Source organism: Harpia harpyja, chromosome 11 (genome assembly GCF_026419915.1).
Source record: "Harpia harpyja isolate bHarHar1 chromosome 11, bHarHar1 primary haplotype, whole genome shotgun sequence".
NCBI classification, from domain to species: domain Eukaryota; kingdom Metazoa; phylum Chordata; class Aves; order Accipitriformes; family Accipitridae; genus Harpia; species Harpia harpyja.
This window is the reverse complement of record NC_068950.1, coordinates 160,961-175,792: the sequence shown is the minus strand read 5'-3', so window position 1 is coordinate 175,792 and position 14,832 is coordinate 160,961. Positions and strand designations below refer to the sequence as shown.

The window sequence follows — 14,832 nt, the reverse complement described above, 5'->3', positions numbered from 1 at the left end:
TTTTTAATGTCTGTACCCACAATTAGGAGCACATAGAGAATTTGGGGAAGAGGTAATCAGAAGCAAGGGTGGAGATGGTGACATCATCTACAGAGTATATCACTGAAGTAACAATTTGAGACCCTTCCTGTTTCTTCCAGGATAGAGGACTTGGGATGAGTCATACTTTTTGTTCCGTGCTTTCTTCGGGTGGCTTTCCTTTGCCCTGCCTGAGATCCAGATACTGTCTCTTGCATGATGATGCAAGGGGCACTTTCACAGCAGTCCTGTCACTGCAATCTCTGTGCTCTTTCTGTCCCTTTCCAGGCTGTGCTTTTGTAAAGTTCTCATCTCACACAGAGGCTCAGGCAGCAATCCACGCACTCCATGGCAGCCAGACAATGCCCGTGAGTATAAGGCCAGGGTACCTACTCTCTACCTAATCCTCTTCCCATCACCCTGTTGCAGGGACTTCCCCTCACTGTCCAAAACCATGACAGTTTCAACTGTAGTTTCTAGGTCGTGTGGTTGTGGGGGGTGGGGGCTGTGTGTGTGCACATCTGTGCTCTTGTCTTTGGGAACCATCTTGTCTCCTGGGCTGGTGTGTGTATCTATGTCTGTCCAGACTGGTAGTGACAGCACTTATAGCTATAAAGGCTAAATAAAAGAGAGCCAAGAACCAGGCCATGAATTTGTCTTGGAGACAGCTACCTGGAGGAGTTCAAAACTGAGCAGGGTGCAAGCTAACAGTTCAGCAGTGTGAGCAGCCAGGAATCCAGTGTCTGAGCACACTCCCTGCCTTCTCTTACTTAGGCAGTAGAGGAGGCCTCTGGGGCAGGTTGGGTGAGGGTGGGAACACATTGTGCATGGTGTGGGGTTGTGTAGCCGCAGCTGTGCCTTCTTGTGCAAGTGGAGCTGCAGTTGTGATCTTGTCTCTCACAATCTCTAACCTGGACTGAGGCACCTTGTGGGCAGGACAGTGCATTGCTGCAGCAGGGGTATTTCCAGCTGCCAGGAACTGTTCTGTCTATCCAGCCAAACTTATGGTGGTGGAAAGATGGTGCTTGTGGCTGACAATGTCCTGGGTGTACCTGGCTACACCATCACTTGGTGAATGCAGCCAAGGATGTGTGCACCCACTTGTGCAGCTGTGCAAGGACCAAGGTGTGACGGGAAGGGTGGGAGAGGGAAGGGTTGGATGCACAGATGGATGGGGATGGGCACAGCCCAGGTTCCAGGCAGCTCCTGAGCACTTTCACGCCAATATTTGCTCTTCTGCTCCTCTTCCCACTCCTCTCTGCTGCCTGTTCTGCCCCATCCCACCTTGTCTGACTGCTGACTCTCTGGCTGTCCCCGCCTCTTCTCCCTGTGCCTCCTCTCTCTGTCTCCTCTCTCTGTGCCTAGGGCGCCTCCTCCAGTCTAGTGGTGAAGTTTGCTGACACAGATAAGGAGAGGACCCTCCGTCGTATGCAGCAAATGGTGGGGCAGCTGGGGATATTCACTCCATCTCTCACCTTGCCGTTCAGCCCATACAGCGCCTATGCGCAGGCTGTGAGTATCACGCGTGTGTGTGGGGGGAAAGGCTGCCCTCTTGGCTATGGGGCAACATCATAGCTGGGCTGGGAGACCACAAATGGGTCTCTGTAACAAATGCGTGAAAGCTTCCCAGCACCTGGGAGTTGTTCCTGGCTTTGGTTTCTCCAGTCAGCACCTTAGTCTTTGTGCATGTCTCTCCTGGAAGGGGTGGCAGGAGAGAGCTGGGACCTTCTCAAAGTGAGGCTGGATTTCTCTGATGTGGTGTAGACTGGCGGAGGTGTCTGGGAACAGGTCAAGCATGACCCAGTGTCTTTCTGTCTTGTTTTGAGGACAGCTCAGGGCAATGATTCCTGGGTGATGTCGGCCAGACATGGCAGTCTGCCAACTTGTGAACTCTTCCTCCGGGTCAATGGCACAAATGCGTGTGTCTCTCTGTTTTTGGAGCACCATGAGAGCCCTGGGCCCAGCTTCATATGTTTATTTCTCTGCTGAAATTCTCAGGAGGGCCCTAATCCCCCCAGTGCTGTCCTTGGCTCCCAGGGTTTTCTCTCTTGGCTAGTATCACTGTGGGGTTTGCAGGGTGCTGGAGGGAGAGCAGTGGGTAGCAGAGGGTCAGAGGTGTTCCAGCAGTCTGGCCTCCTCTGGCAGGACTCACTGTGCTTTAGATCTTAGTGAAAGAACCTCATTGCCTTGGAGTGATGGTGGTGATTGCCATTGATGTTTGAGGTAGGTCCCAAACTCAAGTCCCTGACCAGCTGTGGTGGAGCATCTTTTGGGTCGTCTTGGTGACTGTCACTTTCAGGTCTCTGCTACCAAGTATAAAGCCTATGGAAGGAGGCTCAGAAATTGCTCAAAGCATGAGAGGTGCTTGTGTCAGACAAAGAACTTGAAAGTAGATACTGTTACTGAAAGTAATTTTCAGAGGGGGGGAGCACAAATAAACCTGTTGTGGACACCTCTTTCACCGCTGGCTTCAGTGGCTACTTGGTGTGTCTCCCTTCTGTCTACATGACAGAGAATGGACTGTTTCTCAATTGTTGGCTGTTTCCTCTCAAAGAATCCCCAGAAACTGCCAAATGCCATTTAAGTATGTGGCAAGAGCATGGAGTAACAAAAGAAAAGAGCCAATACATATGATGCTCCGTACCATTGGGGAATTTTGGGAACGAAACATAGAATTTGTCCAACACATTATTTGATTCTTCTTGTGTCATGAGGCTGAGATCACCTATAACATTCCAAGCACCAAGGCTTCCAGCAGAAGAATGGTTTAGAGGGGAGAACCCTTTCTGACCAGACACCACTATCTCGTGCCAGGACCAGTCTTTTCTATCCAGCCCTGTAATCCACAAGCCAGCTATACCTGAGGTCTAAGGTTGTAGCTTAGATCAGCTGTGGGTCAGCTAGGAGATGATCATTCTGGTGTATCTTCTGCTGTCATGGAGATGGCGCTAACTTGGGCATGGTATGATGGTGAAGGAGGCAGGAATGGACCACACAGTGAGCTTATGATGGCAGAAGGTACTTTATTAGCTGATGGTCCAGGACATGTAAGGAAGGAGAGCAGCGAAACCTTCTAGACTCAGTCTTGCAAGTGCCATCCAATCTTCAGAAACTCCTGCTGATGACAAGAAGCCAGTCAGGCCTAGGCTGTGCTCCTTGCTTATCTGCATCTTCTTTCTCCTCAGTTGTGTCTGTAAATTTGTTGCTTTGTCTCTGATTCTTCACTGGCCTTCCTGCTCTGTGACTTTATTTTAGCTTTCCCCTTGACTCAGGACTCATCCTGTCTCCCAGTCTTCCAGGTTTTTTCCTCCTTTTCCTTTTCCTTTCCGCTGGTTTTGGTTCTCTCTCCTTCTTTCTGAGGCACTGACCTCACACCCGATTGTTTCTTCTCTTGTGTCATCCCAGTCTTTGGTTTCCCTTCTCCCAGAGGAGAGATCCTAGCCAGTTCTCATATGCATATAGTGTCCCCATCAGAGGTAGAGGGCATCAGCCCTTTGAAATGCCATCTAATTTCTCTAGAAGTGGGGACAGAAGGGAGGGATTTCCTTGCTGAATTTCTTTACAGCACCTCCAAATGTCCTGCCAGGGGCAGCTCTTGGGAGCTGGGACCTCTGCTAAGCCAGGGCTCAAGGGAACTCCAACACAGTTCATGCTTGCATGGTGCAGGGCTTGGAGTAGTAGATGCTGCACCCAAGGTTACTCACAGGCCCAGGAGATGCAGCTAACAATTATGTATGTGGTTGAATCAGACTGAGAGGAGTGAGTGCTGCTGGGGTGAACTGGTGCATCATAGGCATTGGTTCTTAGATTCACAATTTAATACGCCAACAACTTTCTTTCCCTGTCCCCATGGGATTTGGTGCCTCGCCAAGCCAAAGCAGTCCCCAGAGTCCCTGGCCTAGGAGGAAGAAGTTTGGAGCCTGGGTTGTTTGGATTTTGTTTTGTGGGTTTTTTTCAGTGGATGTTTAAAATCTATATTAATTGCATTTTCCTTTAAAAACTATCTCAAATTAAACATGAAATAATCACAAACTATTTTAGGTCTAAAGTTATTCTGATCTACTCAAATATACAAAATAAGATATTAAAAATAGTCATATAAGATAGTCATATCTTATATGACTATCATATCATAAAGAATAGTCATAAAAATATAAGATATTAAAAATAGTCAAACAGTACATGTTAGCTGATACAGTTTGTAAGAAGATTTCTCATACTTATCTGGGAAATATGACTGGCTAAGCATCCGGAAGCAGTTTATTTCAGTGCTTAAACCAGGTTTCGATCCCAGGTGCCTCTTCTGTAAGTTAAAAGTGAGTATTTCCTTCATTTCAGTTTATTCAACAAATTGAATTCAGTCATTAGTTCAGATGGCATCAGGAAACTGACTGGAAGCTGAAAAAATAATCTATCAATACAAAAGAGGCCTGAAGTCTTAAAAAAGCAGCCAGTGCAAATTACTAACTGCTTATTGTGCTTGAATATTTCTTGTATTTCATAAATCAGTTAGTTCTAAACACAAAACATAGTTTGTTCACAGACACAAGACCCCCCCCCCCCCTTTTTCTTTCTGCTCTTAGGGTTCAATATGGTAATTTTATTTGAGTAATTAAAACAATTTCAGAATGCCAGTTTAGTGCATGTGCAGTCAGATGCAGGTCTTGTTTCAGCCAGAGCCTGGCACAGAACAGGCATTAATGAGAAAAAAAATCAATATTCATCTAGTAAATAAGAAATGCATTGGTTCCTGCATCCTTAAATGGGGACAGTGTGAAGATAGGACTAGGAATACGTGCAGACTGCCTGCCATAGGGACACCTTCCTTAGCAGAGTTCTGTGCTCTCAGGAAGGCCACATTTTGCTGTAATCCTGGCTCAGGGTGAGTGGTTGCCAGTTATGTGAGCCCTGCTTCAGGGGAATCACTCCAAAGACAATATGGCAGCAAATAGATGAGGTGATTTCAGGGCGCTTGCTTTCTGGAGTCAAGCAGTAGCGAACCCCTTTGCTGTCAGTCAGTCCTGCCTGCCTGCAGAGACCCTGCTCTGTGGTGTGCCTGGGAGCGTCCCACCTCTCCCCCAGAAAGGGCTCTCCCCTATCGCAGCGCTGCCCTGCAGAGTCACTTCCACCCCAGCTGCTTTGCTTGTGCCAGCTTACAGAAACAGCAATGCCATGAAATGAGGCAATTCCTCTTCTTTTTATGCAACAGCAATAGTCAGCTTCTGTGTGGAAGAAACAAAGAGAAGGTTTAGCTAGCCATGAACTTTTCAGAGTTACCAGATTCTTCAGCTGAGCCCGAGGCCAAACTGGCTTACTGGCTCAGCCATTTGTGGATGAGGCAGGTTACTTGAGTGGTCTGTATTTATGTATGCAGACAGTGGGATATGGTTGTAGTTAATGTAAAGAGGATTTGTGTTTTTCTTGGGTTTTGCCATGTGCCACCCCCTAGCTCCTCCTGTGGAATTGTACAGTTTCCAGAGACCTGTGCCTGTGCCTGTGCCTCCCCTGCTCTTCTTGCTTGATGGTAAAGACAAGGCTTATAAAGGGGCTAGATAATTTTGCATCCAGAACTAAATCTTTGTTGCCACTGCACTCTGAGCGCAGTCTGATTTAATCTTAGGCTCCAGAGCAGCAAATGATGGACAAATAGGACCAGAAAGATTTTTTCCTTCTTCCGCCTAACCCTCCTCCCAACCTTGTGCCCGCCCCCCCCCCCCCCCTTCTTTTTGCATTGTGCATCTCTGCCTAGTCAGGTGTGTTATGGGACCACAAGGAGCTGCCATCCCTCAACCCCAGGGTGCAGGGCACTGCCAGAGGAAGGACTGAGCTCAGTGGATCATGGGGCAGACCTCAGATGGCAAAGCATGCCACGAGAGCTGGGCCTGGATGGACACCTGGTTGTACGGCAGGGCGCACGTACCAGAATGAGCTCCGCATGTCTCCCAGCAGCGCGGTCTCCTTGTTGAGGCTGGGCAAAAGGAGAGGGATTTGGACCCTGCTCCTCAAGGGAAAGCTGTGTTATTTAATACCTGGCACTGTCCCAGGAGAAGTGGCAGTGCTCAGAGAAGGCACTGTGGCTGGGAGGAAATGTTGCAGCGCCTGACAGAGCGGTAGGGCCTGTGGTGAGAGGGTGCTGCTGGGTGCCAGGAGCATACCCCTTTCCCTGCCCCCTTCCCCACTGCAGGAGCTCTCTGAGCAGGAAGGGCCCATCCCGATGGCCTGGCGCATAGCTGAGTGAGCGAAGACCCCTCAAGGCTGCTGGCTTGCCGGGAGGGCGAGGGTGGGTGGAAGGCTGCACGGCTACAGCCCTGGCTTTGTGGAGGGTGCCCGCCTAGCCGTGTCCCCCGGCTGCAGGGCAGGAAGCTGTGCGCCGCTCTCGGCGGCTTCCACGCGTGGCCTGGCCCAGGCCGCCGGCCCGCCTCGGCGGGGGCAGCCCTTGCTGGCGTGCGTGGCCGCGGGGAGCTCCAGGCCCTCCTCGGGGGCCGGCAGCCAGGCGGGGCGCGGTGCTTCAGAGGACGGCGACGCCGCAGCCCGCCCCCAGCAGGTGCCGCCGAGTCGCGGGAAGCTCCGGGGCAGGCAGCGGGAGCCCGGCGACCCCCAGCGGCGGCTGCGGGAGGTGGCGAGGCCGCAGCTCTGGCCCGTCCCCGGCCACAGGCAGCGGCGGGGGAAGGCCGAGGCCCACCTGGCCTGCGCAGCCTCCCCGAGCGGCGCCCGCGGCTGCGGTGGGGCCCTAATGGCGGGAGGCCTCCAGCAGCGCGGGGCCTGGGGCGAGCGGAGTGAGCCGCTGAGCCGTACGTGGCCCCGAGCGGAGTGAGAGCCCCGGGCAGCGCGAGGCCCTAAGTGGCGCGAAGCCCTGGGCGGCATGGGGCCCTGACTGCATGGTCCTGCCTTGCAGCTGATGCAGCAGCAGACAACGGTTCTCTCCACCTCGCACGGCAGCTACCTGAGCCCAGGCGTCGCCTTTTCCCCATGCCACATCCAACAGATCGGTGCCGTCAGTCTCAATGGGCTGCCAGCCACTCCTATTGCACCAACATCAGGTGAGGGCCTGGTGTGGGCCAGGACGCAGGAAGTCCTTCACTACCGATGAACCTCCTGCCCCAGCACGGTGCTCATACAGGTAAAACAGTTCCCACATCCCTCTGGGCTCAGCATCTGGATTAGGCCACTCTTTTCTAACAATGCAGCCTCCGAGGACAGGAGTCCCTAGTTCTGTGCAAATTTCTGCAACCTCCCTGACACCCTCACATGTTCAACGCACATTCTCTTGCCCTACTGCTCTTCCTCTCTGCTGCAGTTTTTCCCTTTGATGTAGTAAAGAAGGACCAGGTTCCCAGGATTGCACCTCACTCCGAGTACAGCAGTGCTATTATTCATTATCCTCATCCCACAGTAATAATATCGGCAATAATGCATATTGGCTTTCAACATCTGTCAAGAACAGGGCTGTATCATGCTAGGTGCTGTACAAACCTGGATTAAAAATGTTCCATCCCAAAGCTCTGGCAGCAGCCAGGGCTAGCAATGCTGCACACACTTCTCACTAGTGCTGCCTCTAATTTTGTGAAGGCTCCAGCACTAGTCTGTCACCTCCATGTGCCAACTAGAAGAGGTAATAGCTTCACACACAGCAGTCTTACCAGGCAGATGGAACGAGGGAGCGCAGGTTTTGCAGGACCTCGACTCTCATAGGATGTCATCTCTTCTTGCTCTACAGGGCTACATTCACCGCCTCTCCTGGGAACAGCAGGCATGCCGGGACTGGTGGCACCCATTTCAAATGGCTTCACTGGAGTGGTACCATTCCCAAATGGGCATCCAACCTTGGAAACAGTTTACACCAATGGCCTTGTGCCATACTCGGGTACGGAGAGCAGGAAAAAAAGCCATCCAGAGACCTCAGGAACTGCAGTTAGCTTCTCTTTTCTGGATTTCCCACGCAGAACACTTTTTCTAGCTCCCTACCAGCCAGGCACTGAGACTCACTTGGCAGGGGGGTGGGGGGTGGGAAAAGAGAGACAGCGAGAATGCATGCATGATTCCCTTTCCTGTGCTTCTGATGATGTTCTTCTCTGCAGCCCAGAGCCCTTCAGTAGCAGAGACTTTGCACCCAGCCTTCACAGGAGTTCAGCAGTATGCAGGTACCAGCTTCCCTTGTCTCCCTCAGGCCCTTGTGTGGCTGACCAGATAGATCCTCGGGTAAACAGTTTGTTCTGTCTCCTTGGAATACAGCTGTGTATCCAACTGCCATCACCCCCATTGCTCAGAGCATCCCTCAGCCACCTCCCATCCTGCAGCAGCAGCAACGAGAAGGTGAGGATCAGGGTGGGAATGTCTGTGTCTGGCAGTGGTGGGGTGGGGGCAATATGTGTAGGTCGTCTTCTGCACCACAGAACCAATGGAGAGGAGACAGCACTAATCTTTGTCCACTCTAATTTTTAATATTGGGGCTGGGTTACAGAACCAACCGTGTCTTTGCAGTGAGTGGACTGGAAGGGTTTGGAGAATGCTTGTCATGCAAACTTTCTGATCTCATCCCTGGCCAGATGGTGCCAGGTAAAAAGGGGACAACAAGCACTAGAACACCAAGCTTTGACACCAAAGGGGTATAGAGTGAGCACCTTCCCTACACAGGCAGCAGCAAAGAGGACTTCCTCCCCATCTTTACTGATGCCAGAACCACACTGGTACTAGTCAAACCAGCCTCTCCAACATACTGTCCTCTCTCTTAAGCCTTCCTAGCCTCATGAGTTTGTTTTTCAGCTTATTTCCAGACTGGCCTGGACAGGATTTGGAGGCAAAGGCATTTGTTGTCTGCTTCTGCTTTGTATAGCAGGTGTCAGCAAGGAAACAGCTCCTTGTGCTCATCAGGCTCACAGGGAGCAAGTGAAGGAGTGGGCAGGACCACGTTAGCCCATAAATCGTGTGTGCCAATCCAGGAGATTTCCAGCTGGGGCTGTGGCTTATTGGCTGAAGGCAACCACTGCATAGCTGTGGGCAGGGAACACTAGAGCAGCAGCTTTCACATAGCAGTGTCTGCTGCTCTCCTAGGACTGGGAGAGCTATGAACAAGGAGCTGTCACCTCAGCTAATTTCCTTCCAGCAAAACAGCATGCAGACACTCACAGAGTTGTTGTGTCCAGCACCCCACGTGGGAACTGGGCAAGCTGTGAAAGTGAATCTGCTCTCCAGAAACTGTAGCTCTGCATATTGCCTCCCAGCTGCTCTTGGAGAGCCCTCAGAACCCTTCACGGACCAGTGACTGAGGGAGACAAGCAAGGGGAGGTGAAGACAGAAGGAGGCAGTACTGGGGTTCTCATCCAGTGCTGTGCTCTGAGTTGAGCCCCTTTCTCTTCCCCTTCCCTTTGGGGGCTCTCTGTTTTGTCCCTCCCCCTTGCCCCCATGCCTGCAGGTCCTGAAGGCTGCAATCTCTTCATCTACCATCTCCCTCAGGAGTTTGGAGACAATGAGTTGATGCAGATGTTCCTGCCCTTTGGCAATATCATTTCCTCCAAGGTATTCATGGATCGTGCCACCAACCAGAGCAAGTGTTTTGGTGAGTGCTGACACCAGTGGGCAAGGGAAGCATGATGGATAACAAGGACACTCATGCATTGGGCATGGCACCAACAGTGCCATTATTAGCCATGCCTGTGTCCTGTCCTTCAGGTTTTGTAAGCTTTGACAACCCATCCAGTGCACAGACTGCTATCCAGGCCATGAATGGCTTCCAGATTGGCACGAAACGTTTGAAGGTCCAGTTAAAACGACCCAAGGATGCTAACCATCCCTACTGATGGCAGCGAGCAAGCAGGAGTCACTTCTGCAGCACAGGTAAAGCTGGCACCATCACAGCACCGTTCCTACACAGTGCTGGCCAGTGTCAGCGGGCAGCAAGGTCTGGCTGCTCCTATGGGGTGGGAAGGCAGGAGATGAATGCAGTAACACAGCTAAAAGGGCAGAGGCCTTGCTTGCCAGGGCCCAGCCCCAGCACCAGAGCAAGGTGACCAAGGCAGCGTGGAGATGAAGAACAGGTTCAACCAAGAGTGTAGATCATCAGGCAAGTTTGTGGCAATGAGGTAGGCCCAAGGCCAAGCCAGAGAGTCAATCTGCAGGTCAAGCTCAGGATCAGGGCTGGTGAAGGTAAACAGGGTCAGACATAGTCCAGTGATTGCCAGGCAGGTCTATAATGAGAAGACTAAACAGATCCAACATCAAGGTGGGAAGACAATCCAAGGGTTCGAGTCCAGATAATAAGATCCATGGACAGGACAGGTCCATGGACAGGTGGAGACTGACACTTTCACAATGTAGATCAGACAAGGACTGAAGGCACAGGCCTGAGCTGTAAGGACCCATGGGCAGGGAGTGTGGACAGAAGCCACATGTGAGGCTGGTCAAGGCCATTAAGGCCCATTTGTACACTCAGTGCCCTGACAGGCAGATGGGTTCAAATTACCTGCCTGTGGTCTAAGCAAGGTTTCAGTCTACTTTCTGGCCGTTCCCAAAAAGCGTTCGCATCTTCCTAGAAAGGTTTTTAAAACCCAATAGTTTTGTTTTCAATTGTTACATGTGCCCTGAAATTAGTCTGCAGAGAATGCTGTCCAGGGTAAGAAGGGACAATCGCATGATTCACAAGGATCACAGAAAAGCAGAGAAAAGGTGATGCCCTGAAGGGCCACAGAAGAACTACCTGACATGAGAGCTGGCTGTCAAAGAGCTAGCTCCTACCAGCCGCAGACTGGGAGCAAGGGAGGCCTATCTTGGTCCCTTCTAATTGGGGTCATCTTCCTCCATGTTTAAGCAACAGCAACTCAAAGCCTGAGGTTTGCATAGATGTCCTCCTAATCTCCCAATTCCCTCCCTCCTCCCTTTCTATTCAGGTGAAGGGAAAGTCCAGAGGAAGAATTTCTGCTTCAGGTTGATTTACAGAGAGGCCAGTAAATTTATCAACTCTTTTGACACCACCCCTTTCCTTCCTCTGCTCCCCACCTATCCAACCCATCCTCCTTCTGCCCTCCTCCCCAAAACATGCAATTAAAGAGAAGGCTCAATATCTGCCCAGCAGGAAGATTCTTGCCACGACGGACTCGCATATTTGCTGCTAATGTGGTGCATAGCAAAGGGACCAGAACACCAGCAGCCCCTGGGGACCTGAAGCTCTTCCTCTCGGGGTATGCCTGGAGTACATGGACCAAGAAAACCCACTGGTGTGTCTCTAGGTTACTGCAGTGATGTATGGAAACTTAGCTCCATCCCTCCCGCCCTGTCTCCTGGCCCTTTCATAGATAAATATAAAAAAAAAAAAAAAAAAAAATATATATATATATATACAGTCTCTATTTTTCTTTAAAGTGGCTCACAGGACCAAACTTTTCCATTTAGAGACTGACTCCTTGCAAGAGGGATTGGAAGTTGAGGGTTTGTCTTTGCAACAGTGTCCTCTCAGCAAGCACTGCAGATAGGCCTGAACATTTTGAGAGGATGCTTGGATGGACAGAGCAAGAGAGAGAGAGAGCGCGTGCATCTCTCTACTCAACATTGCCAAGAAGCAAGGAGAAAAACTACATACCTCCAGGATTAGGGCACAGCCAGCTGCTCAGCTCGAGTCACTCATCCACCAACCTTAGCACCAGCCTGGTTAAGGATCTCAAGAGCTCTCAGTCTTACCTTTCCAAGGGCTTTTGCAGACAGAGCTCCTGGAGTTTGGTGCCAAAGCCTAGCCTGAGCACTCAATTAGGCTGAAAGCACAGGAAACCAGTCCCTTTACCTACAGGAGCTGTACTGCCTCCCCACACGTGGCACAGATCTGTATTTCATAGCTCTCAATGGTAACAGAGCATTTTCTTGATCAAGGCAAGAGAAGAGAAGAGAGTGTGAGCAGATGCTATCTCCAAGAGTGACAGAAGCCTCCCAGGGGCTACACACTGCCTCCACGTATCGGAAGTAACCTAATGCTGGTTAGCGGGCAGTTCCGATTCCCAGATGAAATGGGACATTTTCTCCATCTGAATTTCACAAGAGGACTCACCTCTTTATTACACTCTGCAAAGCTTTCCCAAGCAGACATTAAGGATAGTATGATGAAAGAGGGTTGCCATTCTGTTTTTTTTCCTACCACCCCCTCCAAGGGACAGATTATACATTATGCAGCATGTACAGATACAGTTATATACACCTACACTTAAGTACAGAACATAGTTCAGAGCTTGATTTAACAAATATCCCCTGGGGGTAAGGGGGGTGTCATACTGACAAGGCATATCCCTTTAACAACTTGAAACAGTCTCTTTAAGTTTCTACCAAAACGAGGAAAGGAAAGAAAAACAAAACAAACCAACCCTACAAACCTTCTGAATGATTAGTTTCAATATTCCAGTTTGATAAGGTACCAAGAACATTCCTCTGTGTGTGTGTGTGTGTGCGCGCGTGCGCGTGTAGCTGCGTTCAAACATGAACAGAGGGTTGGTGGAGAAAGATTGATGCAATTGATAACTGAAGCGAGATATGGGGACTTCAGGGAACCTCAGCCAATTCTCATCCTCCTCCAGTTTCCCTTTATTCAGATGTTTGTGGCACAGTTCTTTAAGTACTTTCATCTCCTCAACCACCCCTCTGTATCTGATGCTGAGAGTTTGAGATGGGTGAAGCTGTGTGAGTCCGTGTGTTTCTATAGTCCATGTTTACTTATTGTAAATACCATTTTTATACTTAACATCTATTATGTACGTGATTTGTATAATGTACTTTATTTCTGCTACAAGTAATTTCATGAAGTTTAAACTTAATCTAATTTTGAACAAAACAAAAAAAAAAAAAAAAAGAGACCAACAAATGCAAAATGGGAAAAAAAGGACTTTGGAAATTCTAGGTCAAGCTGGTTTAAAACAAGCATTTACAGTTTCTTCCATCACAGTTACTGATGTGACTGTACAACATTACAGGTGCGATACAAGCTTTGTCAATGTCAAATTCCTCATTCTGGTCAAAAAAAATCTTAAATTTATTTAATAAAAGTTTTACTTGCTAAGTAACTGGGGTTTTACTTCATGTGTTAGTTGCACCTGCTTTTAGATAATGCTTACACTTGAAGACAATCACCAAAGGCAAAGAAAGTCTCTTTCCATTCAGCAGTGTATTCAGTTAAAAAGAATTTCACAGGGGGATGGATCACAGAGCCTGAGTCCTACAGAATACAACCCTGGCTTACTCTGAACACCACACGGCGTCCCCGTGTCTCTAAGAAGGCTCTGTGGATTTTTATTCCAGTCTTCAGCATATGATCCCCAAAATGCAAGTATATTAGCCCAATTGCAATGAGTTAGTTCAGCAGCCAGGCTCCAGCAGAGCTAAACATAAACCAGTCACAGCTCTTGTGTGCAGATACCAGGTATCTTTTAAGCCCTGGTGTACTCTGTTCACACCTGAGAGAACAAAACTGGTTCTCTCAACAGCACCTTGATGGAAATCAATCAATCGAGAACCAAAGCCCAGCCCATCAGGTGCTACGCACAGAACAAGGAAAAGGGAAAGCAAATGCACAGACTCCTCGTCTCTGCCCTGAAGGTGAGGAACACGCTTGGGGTTGGTAGAGAACCAACTCTGTTTGCCATGCCCATGTTTCAGCCCCTCCTATAAAAGCACCAGTTTCCCTGGGGCTTTCTTCCTATAAATAAATATAAATACATAAATTGCTTCCCATATATAAGCCCCTATTTAATGGTGCTGGAGAAAAGCAGAATATGAGCACAGAATGAAATCTAAGACTACCTCAATGTTTGATGCCTCCTTGCCCCTGCACCAACTCAATTCTGCAGTGATTGAGCCAAGGTGTATACTGCAAACTGTCATGAGAAGCAAGCAGGTGTGTGTTTTAGAAGGGGCAAGTTCAAACTCTGGATTGCGGTGAGTTCTTACTTCCACACAGCTCCATAGAAAGCTTTGTCTTGTCAAAATCCAGTCAATGGCAAGGAGAGAGGAAGGAAAACTCGGCTGGTGCCTGTTCCTATGATGTGAATAAAACGTACTTGCGACTAGAGGTGCCACACACCATTTCCAGTAACAAGAATAGAACTCAAGCTGCAGTGACATCTCTTGGAGGTACACAAGTTTTTATATTAGTTCAGAACAAGAGTGCACTTTGTCAAGCACCTAGCTATCAACAGAGCAAAGGAGGGGGGCATGCAGTGACCCTTCCCCGGGAAGCCAGCTCTCACCAGCCAGAATGTACCCCTCAACCTGCTTTTTTCCCTCTCCTTGGAGAAGACCAGCTGTAATTGAAGAAGGATTGCAATTGGCAAGGCTCTGCACACTCCATTTTAGTTCTATATCCCCTAGACAAGCCTGTTTTTTAAGCAAGTACTTGGCTGTTCCAATAAATTCCAAACTTGTTAACCAGTTTCTACAAAATGTTCAGCTTTCAAAGCTACTTAAAGTTCCTTCAGGATTCGTGCATTGCGGATGGGAACAACACACAAAATAACCATCCTCTCAGACACCAAAGAGCCCACATAGGATCTTTTATCCATCCCCAGCCCAGGAGGATTCAAGCAGACCCTGCTTTTTCTTAGCTGCTAGAACTTACAAGCCACGACACATATCCATAGGAATAACGTGTTAGGGAAAAATGCCCTCTACATTCTTTCTCCTGTTCAGTGCAGGAATCATCAACCCATCTTGACATTTACAGCAAGGAAGAGCTGATTTAACAGGTCCAGCGCAGTCAGCAAATGTCTACCAACAGGCCTGTGCTCACAGAAGCCAGGTCACCAGCCTTCCTTCACAGAGGAAGCATCAACAGGTAACACCAACACA

General features: G+C 49.4%; 1 protein-coding gene across 7 annotated transcripts in view; it reads left to right on the top strand.

The window, feature by feature from the left end:
- Positions 1 to 13,052, top strand: part of CELF5 (CUGBP Elav-like family member 5) — a 42,003-nt gene extending 28,951 nt beyond the window's left edge. For 4 of the 7 annotated variants that reach the window (XM_052802098.1, XM_052802097.1, XM_052802093.1 and 1 more), the window contains exons 5-13: positions 307 to 386; positions 1,384 to 1,530; positions 6,914 to 7,058; positions 7,736 to 7,882; positions 8,097 to 8,159; positions 8,251 to 8,331; positions 9,431 to 9,574; positions 9,688 to 9,852; positions 10,902 to 13,052. In XM_052802098.1, coding sequence (XP_052658058.1) covers positions 307 to 386; positions 1,384 to 1,530; positions 6,914 to 7,058; positions 7,736 to 7,882; positions 8,097 to 8,159; positions 8,251 to 8,331; positions 9,431 to 9,574; positions 9,688 to 9,815 — 935 coding nt within the window. In that variant the 3' untranslated portion in view covers positions 9,816 to 9,852; positions 10,902 to 13,052. The remainder of the gene's footprint in view (positions 1 to 306; positions 387 to 1,383; positions 1,531 to 6,913; positions 7,059 to 7,735; positions 7,883 to 8,096; positions 8,160 to 8,250; positions 8,332 to 9,430; positions 9,575 to 9,687; positions 9,853 to 10,901) is intronic. The other 3 variants (XM_052802095.1, XM_052802094.1, XM_052802099.1) reach the window with 3 other exon arrangements.
- The last annotated feature ends 1,780 nt before the right edge of the window (positions 13,053 to 14,832 follow it).